The sequence below is a fragment of the Muntiacus reevesi genome, chromosome 3, assembly GCF_963930625.1.
Source record: "Muntiacus reevesi chromosome 3, mMunRee1.1, whole genome shotgun sequence".
Lineage (NCBI taxonomy): Eukaryota > Metazoa > Chordata > Mammalia > Artiodactyla > Cervidae > Muntiacus > Muntiacus reevesi.
In genome coordinates, this window is record NC_089251.1 from 564803 (window position 1) to 576344 (window position 11542).

The following is an 11542-nucleotide window of genomic DNA, read 5'->3' on the forward strand; positions in this document are numbered from 1 at the left end:
CAACATCATCTTTTAGGACTTGAAATAGTTCAACTGGAATTCCATCGCCTCCACTAGCTTTATTCATGGTAATGCTTCTGAAGGCTCATCTGACTTCACACTGCAGGGTGTCTGGCTCTAGGGAAGTGCCCACGCCATCGTGGTTTGCCAACTTACAGTTCTTCAGTAAATTCTTGCCACTTCTTAATCTTTCCTCCTGCTCTTAGGTACTTACTATTTTTGTCCTTTACTGTGCCCATCCTTGCATGAAATGTTTTCCTGCTATCTCCAGTTTTATTGAAGAGATCTTTAGTCTTTCCCATTTTGTTGTTTTCCTCTATTTCTTTGCATTGTTCATTTAAGAAGGCTTCCTTGTCTCTCCTTGCTATTCTCTGGAACTCTGCATTCAGTTGGGCATATTTTTCCCTTTCTCCCTTGCCTTTCACTTCTCGTCTTTCCTCAACTGTTTGTAAAGCCTCCTCAGACAACCACTTTGCCTTCTTGCATTTCTTTTTCTTTGGGGATGATTTTGGTCACTGCCTCCTGTACCATCCCACATGTCACAACGAAAGATCCTGCATGCCGCAACTAAGACCCAGTGCAGCAGGAAGGAGACAGACACAGAAAGAAAGAAAAGAAAAGAAAAGAAAAACCTCCTCCAGCCTGTCCAGTGAGCGCCTGTTAAGGTACGAGCCCCATCCCTTCCAAGTACCCCTCCTGGGTTAGGAAGCAGAGCTTAACAGCCTCTTGAGGGCCCCCTGCACTTGCTCGGGACCTGAAAGAGGTGGGCCTGCCTCAGGGCCTTTGCACCTGAACGGCTTGTTTTCAGAAAGTCAGAGGACTTCCTGCTCCACTTTGCTGGATCTCTGCTCACAAGTCACACTTGGAGAGACCCTTCTACCTTTTTCTGTTCCTCCTTGCCTTTCTGCACCCTCCCCTGCCTGGCCTTCCCTTGGGAATTGAACCCCCGAGAGCTGGCTGTTGTCTGTTTCACTGCTGTGCACCATCACGTGACCCATGACCAGCACACAGTGGACACTCAGCCAACGCGTGTCACTGGAATGATCGTGCTGGGCCCCAGGCCTAGCACCGTGACTGGGCCGGACGGCTGTGTGGGTGCACGCGCTGCGTGAGGGGCTGGTCCACTCCGTCAGTCTGTGGCCCTGGAGGGAGGTCTGAGGCAGGTACTCCAAGTGGACAGTGTGTGTGGGAGGTTGGGACTCAGCTGAGGTCAGAAGGATCTGGACAGTTGAGGCCACGTAGCCGGAGGCACCTGCACAGCCAAGAGTAGCAGAGCCAGCCCACCTGGGCAGAGGGCGCAGTGACAAACGGGGGTACCTAGGAGGCGCAGGTGGGTGTCAGCTTCTTGGGCCACCTGCCAAGGGCGGCAGAGGACGGCGTGGTCAGTGCCCCTGCCCGCTCCAAAGAGCTCCTGGCTGCCACAGAGAAAATTACAACGAGGGTGGGTACCTCACAAGTTTAAAGGCCGCAGAGGACCTGCCTGGCCTGGGCCTCTGGGAAGCCTCCCCCATCCCCCACCAGGGTGACAGCAAACCTGAAAGCTACAGATGGGAAGGTGCTGGGCAGGTTGGAAAGCAACACGGAAGGAGGAAGCGATCAGAGTTCAGGATGAGAAAGACACGGGGACCGCGCCTTAGTCCCACGTCCAGAGCTGGCACTGACTCCAGCTTCTCCATGCCTTTCTCCAGTGCCTAGTGAGGGGCCATCGGAACACCCATGGACCAGGATTGGGCAGGGCTCACCTTTTCCATGGTTCTAGCAGCCCTGTGGGGCTTTTGCTTCCTTGGCACAGCGGGCTCAGGCTCACAAGGGCCGTGGCCTAGCCTGGGTCCCGCTGGGCATGCCGTCTGAGAGGAGCCGCCGGCCTCCACACCCACGCTAACCCCACGGAGCTGTCCCCAGGCCGCCCCCTCCCACAGGCCTCGCCCTGGTTCAGCGTCCCACCCAAAGATGCTCTTTCTGCTGCGACCTCCAGGCAGGTTTCCACTGAGCACCACTGTGGACCAAAGAGCAAGGGCTCAGCCTGGAGCGCAGGAGGGCGTTCCTGGCGGGAGAGCCCCCAGTGCAGAGACTCGGAGCTGGAGGAACGCCAGGACCCTGGGCACAGGGGGCTGGGGTGGGGTGGGGGGTGGTTGCTGGAAGCAGAGAAGGAAGGGGAGACGAACGGCAGGACAAAAGACCTGAATGCCTCTGGGGACTTTGGCTGGTCCTCCCACTAAAGGGGAAGGCAGGGACAGACCAGTCTCCATGGGGTGACTCTAGGCTCACAGCTTTCTAGGTAGCCCCCAAATTTCTCACCATAAGAGTCCTCACTCTGAGGGGTAACCCCAGGGGAGAAGTGGACCCAGGACACTCCCTGGCCAGGGCAGCTGCCCTTACGACAGCTTGAGACTCAGACCAGTGCCTGGGGCCCAAGGACAGAGGCACAGTGTGGAGCCCATCCCTGCACCAGGAGCCTGTCTGGAGGAGGTGGCCGTCAACTGTTTGTTCTTTTACCTGCCAAGGTAAACAGTCTTTTTCTAAAGCGGCAGATAACTCATGTACTCTGTTCAGTGGCAAAGTGGGGTATCAGTTACATGGAGAAGATGGAGAAGACCATCATGGAGAAGATGGAGAAGACCATCAGTGGAGGAAAGGGAGCAGGGCAGGCCAAGGGGAGGGCAGGGTCCCAAGCAGGCAGCATCTTGGGTCCTTCCCTGATTTGGGGAAGGTCCCATCAGTGGGCCCTGAGATGAGCCCCTCCCAGAGTGACCAGGGAATAAAGCAGGGGCAGTGGGCCGGGTGCGAGGGGGGTGCACAGGCCTGCCTAGCTGGCTTCAGGGGGCCGTGAATGCCGTGGTTGCAGCCAGAGGAGGTGTCCAGCCAGAGGAAGGGGCCAGAGCAGAGGACCTTGTGAGCACACGGCAATCTGGGGACACAGGAGAAGTGCCTTTGTCCTGCGGCCTGCAGGAAAGGCCAGGCTGTCCCAAGGGGCCCGGCGGAGGAGCGAGCAGTGGCGGGGACAGAGAGGCTTCTGTGAGCGGAAGCGCCCAGCTGGCTGGAGCCCACAATCCCCTCGGGGCCCGCCTGGCGCAAGAGAAAGGAGCCCCAGGGCTGCGCCGAGGCAGCTGCGAAGAGCGCGCGGGGCAGCTCGAGGCGGAAGGGGCGTCCCTGGCGGGCTGCTCTCCCCCTTACCCGGGGAGGCCACCTGGGGACAGGTTACCGCCGGCCCCGGGCCCCGCCCTCCGGAAGGTGGGCTGGGCGGCCAAAGTCAGCGAGGTCGGGACCGCGGAGGGAGCGGTCGGCGCGGTGGGGACCGGGGAGTCTACGGGGGTGCTCGGGGGTCCCGCCCCCACCCGCAAGCTCGGGAGGGAGGCGGACTTGGGGGACCCCGCCCCCTGCCGCCGGGCGCCTCCGCGCGCCCCCGGCCCCTCTGGGCACGGCGGGAGCGCGCGAGCCACCGGCCCCTCCACCCGAAAATCAAACCGGGGCTGCCGGCCTCTCAGCCAATCAGAGGGGAGACGAGCTAGCCTCGGCCAATGGCCGCAGAGAATGCTAATAAACGCTGACGCCACGGGGAGGCCCATTCAAAAAGCCGCCGCTATTGTCGCGGCGGGTCGCGCGCCGCCGGGCCCGCCGTCGGGCCGCGCGGAGGCCGAGCCGGGGCGGCCCGAGGCCAGAGCGCTGCGGGCGGGCGCCCATGGCCGGAGCCGCCATGGCCGAGCCGGGCGGCGGGCCGCCTCCGGCGCCCGGCACCGAGGGGCTGCCGCGCGCCTTCCTGCAGAGCCTGCGCACGCTCTTCGACATCCTGGACGACCGGAGGCGCGGTCTCGTGCACCTGCGGGAGATCGAGTCCCGCTGGCGGGGCGCCGACGCGCGCGAGCTGCCTCGCGGCGTGCTCGAGGGCCTGCGCCAGGTGGCCCCAGCCAGCGGCTACTTAACCTTCGAGCGCTTCGTGGCCGGCCTGCGCACCGCGCTGCCCAGCGCCGACGGCGGCACGCGGGCCCCTGCACGCGCCCCGGCCCGGGGAGGCTGCTCGGCGCCGCCCGGGGGCCAACCGCCGCCCCAACGCCTGGTCTTCGCGCCGGCCGACGAGCCGCGGACGGTCCTGGAGAGGAAGCCCCTGCTCCTGGGCGCGCGCCTCCCGCCGGCTGGCCCAGGCGTCGCGAATCGGAACCTGGAGAAGCCGTGCGGCCCGGCGGAGGCGGCGCCCGGTCCGGCGGAGCCCGAGCGGCCCCAGGGCGCGGCGCTGGAACGGAGCCCGAGCAAGGATTCTGGTGAGTGCGGGGCGGCCCCCGGGGCCGCCCCGTAGCTCCCCGCGGTCTTGTGAACCTGGGTCACCCCGGCTTCCTGGAGGGAAAGAAGTTCCTCCGCACCTCGGGTGCTCGGGGACACGGCCAAGGAGCTGGTGGGAGCCCCCGCAGACCCCAGCAGGAGCCCACTTCGAGCTAAACCCGAGCGGGAGCCGTTTCGGTCTGAGGGCTCTCCACCTCAGTACTTGCCCACACCCGGGCCCTTGGGCTCATCTGGTGAGCAGGCATAGGCAGTTCTCACTGGTGTCGAGGGAGGGTCCCTAGACTGCCAAGCGCCTTTGCTGCCTCCTTGGGTCCTTCTCGGTCTAGCAGCTCAGCCGTGAGGCCAGGGCCGGCTGGAGTTGCCAGGCGTGGTGCAGGAGGACCTGGCCCCAGAAAGGGCAGAGAGTGGAGGGTCTCCAGCCGGGTCTTCCAGGCCTGGAATCTTGGCGCCTCTGGCACCTGGGAGGGATCAACCACAGCCCCTGGGGTTGGCCCAGCTTCCGGTCCAGTTGGCAGGGACAGGGCATGACTGAATGGTCCCCTGTTTATCCCCCAGAGAGCCTGCCCTAGGAACAAGACTGGCATTATGGGGGAGGGGGGCGGGGCTCCTCTGCCCATTCAGCCTGGGCAGGTGCAAGCCTTCTGCTGGGCAGCTGCGCCCATTTCCCTACTGCCCACCTCTCTGACAGCCTTGCTGGACCCCCTGCCCAGGCTCAGACATACTCCCCAACCCCATGACTGCCAGCTGGAGCTGCAGTGGCCCCCGCCTCCCTGTCGAGCCCATCAGATCCTCGGCTGGGGGCTCCCGAATCCAGGCTCCTCGCTGCCCAGCCTCCGCATCCCCCCGGGTGTGAAGGGGAAGCGGGCTTCTGGGCGTGCGACCCTGAGTGCGGCCCGTGCCGTCCGCATGCGGTTGGGAATCCGCCATGGGACTGGGGTTTGCAGCCCTCAGGCCTGTCGTCACACCAGGTCCATCACTGCAGTCCTCTAAGGTCCAGCTCCGGCGTCCACTGTCACCTTTCACTGGCCGAGGCCCCGATGGGGCTCATGACATACTGTTCGGGTTCAAAACCTGGAGGTCCAAGAACCCTTAGCACCGCAGGAAGAGAAAGCTGCCCCACGTTCACAGCCCCCCAAGCCCTCCCCGCCGTCCAGGCCCTCCTTCCTGTTCCCTGTTGGGGTTCAGTATGCACCCCAGACTGGCCTTGAGCCCCATAGGTACAGGCTGCTAGATCCCGCTCGTACGGGGTGGGGTGGGGCGGGGTCAGGGATGCCTCTACCTGCTGGGCCCCCAGCCTGCTGTCATCTGGGGGCCCTGGGCTGCAGACCTGATGGTGCAGACCAGCCCAGGTGTTCTGGGGTGCCCCCAGCACCCCTCTGCTGTGCCTTCTCTGCCTGTAGCGCAGGTCGGCAGGTTGGAACGTGAACTCAGCCTGCCTGGAGCCGGTCTGCCAGGGCTGGCTGGTGGCCCACGTGACCACCTGGTGCCAGCCCTCCGGATGTGTCCCTGTCAGACATACCTGTGCCTGCTTCTTGCGTCACCTGCACCCCACTCCCCCCTCACGGGCAGCCCTGCTCACCCTCCCTGTCCTCCAGGGAAGCTGGTGGCCCTCCAGGAGGTCTGCCCAGGGAAGCCCCTGGCTTTCTGGCCGCACACCAACTCTGTGAGTGGCCACGTGTGCGTAGGAGCTACTGCTGGCCCGCTGGTGCAGGTGTGCAGGGACCATGCTGTAGTCTCCTTCCTGGGAGAACGCTGGGCTCTGCCCCCTATATCTTACATTCCTCCTGCTTCAACGCCGTGTGCGCTAAGTCGCTTCAGGCATGTCTGACTCTTTGCAACCCCATGAACTGTAGCCCGCCGGGCTCTTCTGTCCCTGAATTTCTCCAGGCAAGAATACTGGAGTGGGTTGCCATCCCCTCCTCCAGGGGATCTTCCCGACCCAGGGATTGAACCCAATCTTTTTGTGTCTCCTGCATTGGCTGGCGGGTTCTTTACCACCAGCACCACCTGGGAAGCCCCAGTCACCCTTAAAGGGCCCGGGTGGACAAGGAGAGAGGACTGGAGGCCAGAGGTCACCTCGCTGGCTCCGAGTCCAGCAGCCTTTGAACCTTGAGGTATGGGCCCTGGGTGTGCAGAGACGAATGAGATGGAGCCCCTGCCCCCGGGAGCTCGCACAGCGGGTGCGAGTGCAGACCTGCACCTCAGTGGCCGCACGGCTGTCTGCAAGGCAGGTGTGAGGGCTGAGAGAGGGCCAGACTCCACCAGGCCCCGGCAGAGGCTCTGGATCGCTGAGGATCCCAGAGGCACGCAGGCCTGGGCACCTGGCTTTGTGCAGCCAGGGTTGGTTGGGGCGTGGCTCCTGGATGGATTTTTGGGGGCTTGGGGGAGTCAAGCTTGCCCCACAGGCCTGGAAGTGAGCCAGGCTCTCACTTCTCTGCTGTAGGAGCAGTGACCTGCAGGGCCCGGGAACTTGGCATGGGGGATGCCCCCTGGGGGCCCCGAGCCCGAGGGGAACGGCGGAGACACACCATCACCAATGGTGTGGACTGCGACCTGGTGAGTAGGGGCCCGGGGAGGCTCTACCATCTCTCCTGGGTTTGGACTTGGCCCCCACACGCGTGGTTTCCTAGACCATTCCTCTGCCTGGGAGGGGACAGCTGGGCTTGGGTTCCAGGGGACCCTGTGGCAGGAATGTCGGCGGTTCTAAACCTCAGTTCCCGTCCTGGGTTTGAACCCACTTGGGAGCTGGCCCACGGTCAGGTCAAGAAGTCCTTTGGTCAGCCCCTCCCCGGCACTGCACTGGCCCCCACCTGCTTCCCTGGCACGTCAGGCCAGCCCACTCATTGAGAGTGACCATGTGCCATAAAGAGGGGGGAAGGTTCCCTTGGGGACGCTGTGTGGAGGGACTGAGGAAGGCCAAGACTGCCCCCAGCCCCGGGAGGAGAAGCAGGGCTGTGTTCCCAGTGCCGATGCTCACAAGGACTCCTGTTGGTACCGGGGTGTGTGAGTGCAGGTGTGCAAGGAGGTGTGTGTAAGCGGGGGTGTGCGCGCAGGCCGGGAGTGAGTTCCAGGCACGGGCCAGTGCAGGCCATCCTGTCCTGCTGCGTGCCGCGTGGTCCCCGTGGGTGATGTGTGTGCCTGTGCGTGACGTGTGTGCCCGTGGGTGACGTGGTCCCCGTGCGTGACGTGTGTGCCCGTGGGTGACGTGGTCCCCATGCGTGACATGTGTGCCCGTGGGTGACGTGTGTGCCCGTGGGTGACGTCTGTGCCCGTGCGTGACGTCTGTGCCCGTGTGCGGCAGCTGAAGCAGATGAGGGAGCTGCAGCAGGAGCAGGAAGTGCTGCTGCAGGGCCTGGAGATGATGGCGCGGGGTCGGGAATGGTACCAGCAGCAGCTGCAGCGCCTGCAGGAGCGCCAGCGCCACCTGGGCCAGAGCAGGGCCACCTCGGTGAGTGACGCTGCTCCCCGGGCCCGTCGCCACCCCACCCCCGGGCACAGCGACCCTCCCCCACAGTGCCCCCTGCCCAGGTGGCGCAGCGATAGGCAGAGGACAGTGGGTGTCTCTCTACCCAGAGTGCTGGGCCGCCCCTCCCTGCCGCGATACTCCCCACCTGTGACACCCCTGGGGCCCCCCTGCTCCCTGACCGCCCCTCCGTGCTCTCCTCCAGGACCTCGGGGCTGAGGGCAGCCCCCGCCTGTTGGGGCAGCTGCTGCCCAAGGTGCAGGAGGTGGCCCGGTGCCTGGGGGAGCTGCTGGCTGCGGCCTGTGCTGCCAGGGTGAGTGTCTCCCAGACCAGCTCCTGCCACCCTCACCCTTGTCCTGGAGGCTGTGCCAGGCCCGCCTGACCGTGCCCTCCTGCAGGCTCTGCCCTCGTCCTCCTCGGAGCCCCAGGGCCCTGAGTTGCTCTCGGCCCCCGACTGGCAGCAGCAGACCATCCTCATGCTGAAGGAGCAGAACCGGCTCCTGACCCAGGTGAGCGCAGGCGGGCGCGGGGCTGGGGGCGGGGTGCCGGCGGGGGCTGGGGGCGGGGCTGGGGCGGGGGCGGGGCAGAGTGTGGGCGGGGCTGGAGGCGGGGCGGGGCGGGCTGGGTGTGGGCGGGGCCGGGGGCCGGGTGCGGGCAGCAGCCCTGACTGCCCTCCCACCTGCCCAGGAGGTGACCGACAAGAGCGAGCGGATCACACAGCTGGAGCAGGAGAAGTCCGCCCTCATCAAGCAGCTGTTTGAGGCCCGTGCCCTCAGCCAGCAGGACGCGGGGCCCCTGGACTCCACCTTCATGTAGCCGGCCCCGGGCACGGACATGGGCCCTTGCTACCTGGCCGGCCTCTCAGCTCCGGGCAGGGGGGCATTTCCTTGGCCCCCGCTCTGAGGCAGAGGTGCCTGGATATCGCCTCTCTCCTCCCTTCCCACCTGGGCTTCGGGGCTGGCGGGGCGGGAGACTCCATCTTGCTGGCACACAGCTTGGAGCTGCCGCTGGTGTCAGTGGGGAGTGGGGACCCCGGCCTCAGCAGCTCTGGGCAGGCCTGTTCCTGTGTTCCGCTGGCCTGTGTCCCCTCTGCCTGGGGTCTCCAGTTCATGGCCCTGCTCACTGCGCTGCTAACTGGCCTTGGAGCCCGCATTTGGGTGTCTCGGATGGGGCCTGGGGTAGGTGACCTGGGGTGGGACACCTCAGACCCAGTGGTGATTGGCCCCGCGGGTCCACCGGCACGTTTCCTCCCTCAGGATGAGGGGTCCCACCTCAGCCAGGAGTCCAGGGGCTTCTGCTGGTGTCCAGCTCCAGGGGAGCCCCGGGGCGTGGTGTTCAGGTTCACCGCATTCCTGCCTGAGCCAGAGCTGGCCTGCTTTCCCTTCCTCGCAGACCTTAGATGCTAGACGAACGAGCTGGTGGTCATCCCTGCTGGCCCAGACTCCACTGGGCAAACAGTGACCCAGGCCCAGAGCCTTCCTTGGGCTTGCCAGGTAATCAGGCCAGGACCGTGGCCACCAGGGCGGCTTAGGGTGCCCCTCCATGGGGAGGGCCCTGTCCTCAGGGCGGGTGGTAGCCCCCTGGCATGCCCCAGGAAGTCCTGTAGACCCAGCAGCCTTAGCAGCACCCCCACCAGATGCGCGCTTCCCAGGGGATGAAGACCAGCTGCCCCACCCCAACCCCCAGCTTGGGCCTGGGTCTGGGTCCGAGGAAGGGGGACCTGAAGGACACTGGAAGAGCCCGGCAGCGGGTCCCGCCAGGGGTCGTTTGTTGCTTGTGCCCCCACGCCTGGCTTGCTCTCAGGGAGACCACCTGCTCAGCTGGCCTGTCGCCATCCCGGGACCCCGGGAGGGGCTCCGAGCGCCCCCAGGGCCCTCCCCTGGAGCTGAGGGTGCCCAGGCTTTGCAGGCAGGCCGTGTGGTCAGGGGCCTGGACACGCGTGGGCGCTTACAGAACTGGGATCTGAGGGCTGACTGCACAACCTCAAGTGCCTGGGAGTGGCAGCCTGCCCAGAGAGGAGGGGTCCAGGGTGCTGCCCCCATGGGGCCCAGCTCTGCTTGTGCCAGCTGGAGCCCTCCCCAACACCGCAGCCAGTGGAGGAAGGTGGTTGTCTCAGGTCCACATGCAGGCTGCTTGACCTTGACCTGGGCAGGTTCCCTGGGATGTGAGGCAGAACGGGAGCTGGACCCAAAGGGCGGCACTGGGTCTCCAGCATCCAGGCCAGCTTGCCACATGGTGACTGGGCCAGGCCCCACCAGGACCGCCCGGAGGCTGCCCCCTTCCTGGTTCCCCTGGTCGTCCCCCTCTGCCAGCCCTTGACCAGCCCCCACACCAGCTCAGGCCCTGAGCCCCTCACTAGGAGTCCGCTTAATTCCAGAACTGAAAACAGCCCTCCCCAGCTCCAAATCCTTCTCCACCCACGAATGACTCAGGCCATCCTGGCTCTGGGCTCTGCAGGTGCTGCTCCGGCCCCGGGAGCTCCCTCCCCCGCTTCACCTGGCCAGCTCCTGTCCAGCCCTGCCCGAGCCTGCGGGGGCCGGAACAGCAGAGGTGGCAGCCTTTGCCTTGAGGGGCTCTGCATCCCTGCTGAGAGCTCGGTGTTCACCCCAGGGGTACCACCCACTGCAGGCGGGCCCTTCGGTTGCAGGGTGAGTGGGAAAAACCCGTGACTCGCAGAGTGGCCTTTAGTGATGATGCTGGCCTTCCACGCAGGATGGAAGATGCACCCTCCTTATTTGCAGCCTGCAATGAGGCTGCCTATGCCGCCCTGGAGACCCCAAGGGGAGAACTGTGAGTGCCTGCAGGCTGGTGAGCCCAGGTGGCTGGCAGAAGCAAAACAGCCTTTCCAGAGCCCCAAGTGTTAGCGACATGGGCAGCGTCTGGGGCCGGGGAGTCCTGGGGGCTGCCCGAGCCCTGGAGAATGTTTAGCAGCATCTGTCCGCTAGATGCCAGCGCGGGGGTGGGGGGCAGGGGCGAAGTCGCCCTTAGCTGAGCATCCCTGCCAGAGCAGCTACACTAGGCCTCGGGGATTCCCTGTGGACTGAGGCCCAAGGAAAAGGAGCATCTCCAGATTAAAACCTTACGAGGGAAGGGGGCACCGTGAGAGCCAGGAGAAAACAGGCTGTGACCATTTCAGATACTGGGATGATCAGAGAAGACACCGATGTTTCATATAGCTGGAGAAATAAAAGAGATGCTTGAAAACACGAACACGGAATAGCCTGTAGTTTCTTACTCCAGTGAAAGTGTCAACCTTGACTCTATAAAGGTGGCCAATAAAATGAAAAGAATCTAATAGAACAAGAAATTTGAAAATAAAATTTAAAACTTGACTGGGCTTGACATGGAAATTTTCAGCACAGTTGAAAGGAGACAATGAAACAACTTAGGGAATGATTTGAGGACCATTCAGTTAGAGAGTCAGGAACTATGAAAGACAGGAGGGTCTTGAGAAGGGGAGGGCTGTTTGATTAAATTTCCTGAAAGAGGATGGGGAGGAGGAACAATATATGAAGTTAAAACGGCTTAAATTTTTCCAGAATCATCTTAAAAAACCCATTCTTAGGTCCAGAAATCCCAGTGGGTCGCAGGCAAAGATGAATTTAAAAAAAGGACATTTTCTCTTACAAGAGCATTAGAATCCAGAGACAAAGCCAGTTACCTTCCAGAGGAGATGCCACAGTGACATCAAAGTCCAGAGACTGGAAAGCCATCAGAGGCTGATGTTACTAACCCAGAAGCCTACACCCACAGACGCTGCCTTTAAAGAGTGAGGGCGGGGGCTCCCCTGGTGATCCAGTGGCT

At 63.6% G+C, this 11542-nt stretch overlaps 1 protein-coding gene across 1 annotated transcript; it reads left to right on the top strand.

Moving 5' to 3' along the window:
• The first annotated feature begins 3613 nt into the window (after positions 1-3613).
• SAPCD2 (suppressor APC domain containing 2) lies at positions 3614-10941 on the top strand. The gene is made up of 6 exons (XM_065927082.1): positions 3614-4256; positions 6719-6831; positions 7577-7723; positions 7944-8051; positions 8137-8247; positions 8426-10941. The coding sequence occupies exons 1-6, from the start codon at positions 3680-3682 to the stop codon at positions 8552-8554; spliced, it is 1185 nt and encodes a 394-aa protein (XP_065783154.1). The 5' UTR covers positions 3614-3679; the 3' UTR covers positions 8555-10941.
• Positions 10942-11542: the final 601 nt, after the last annotated feature.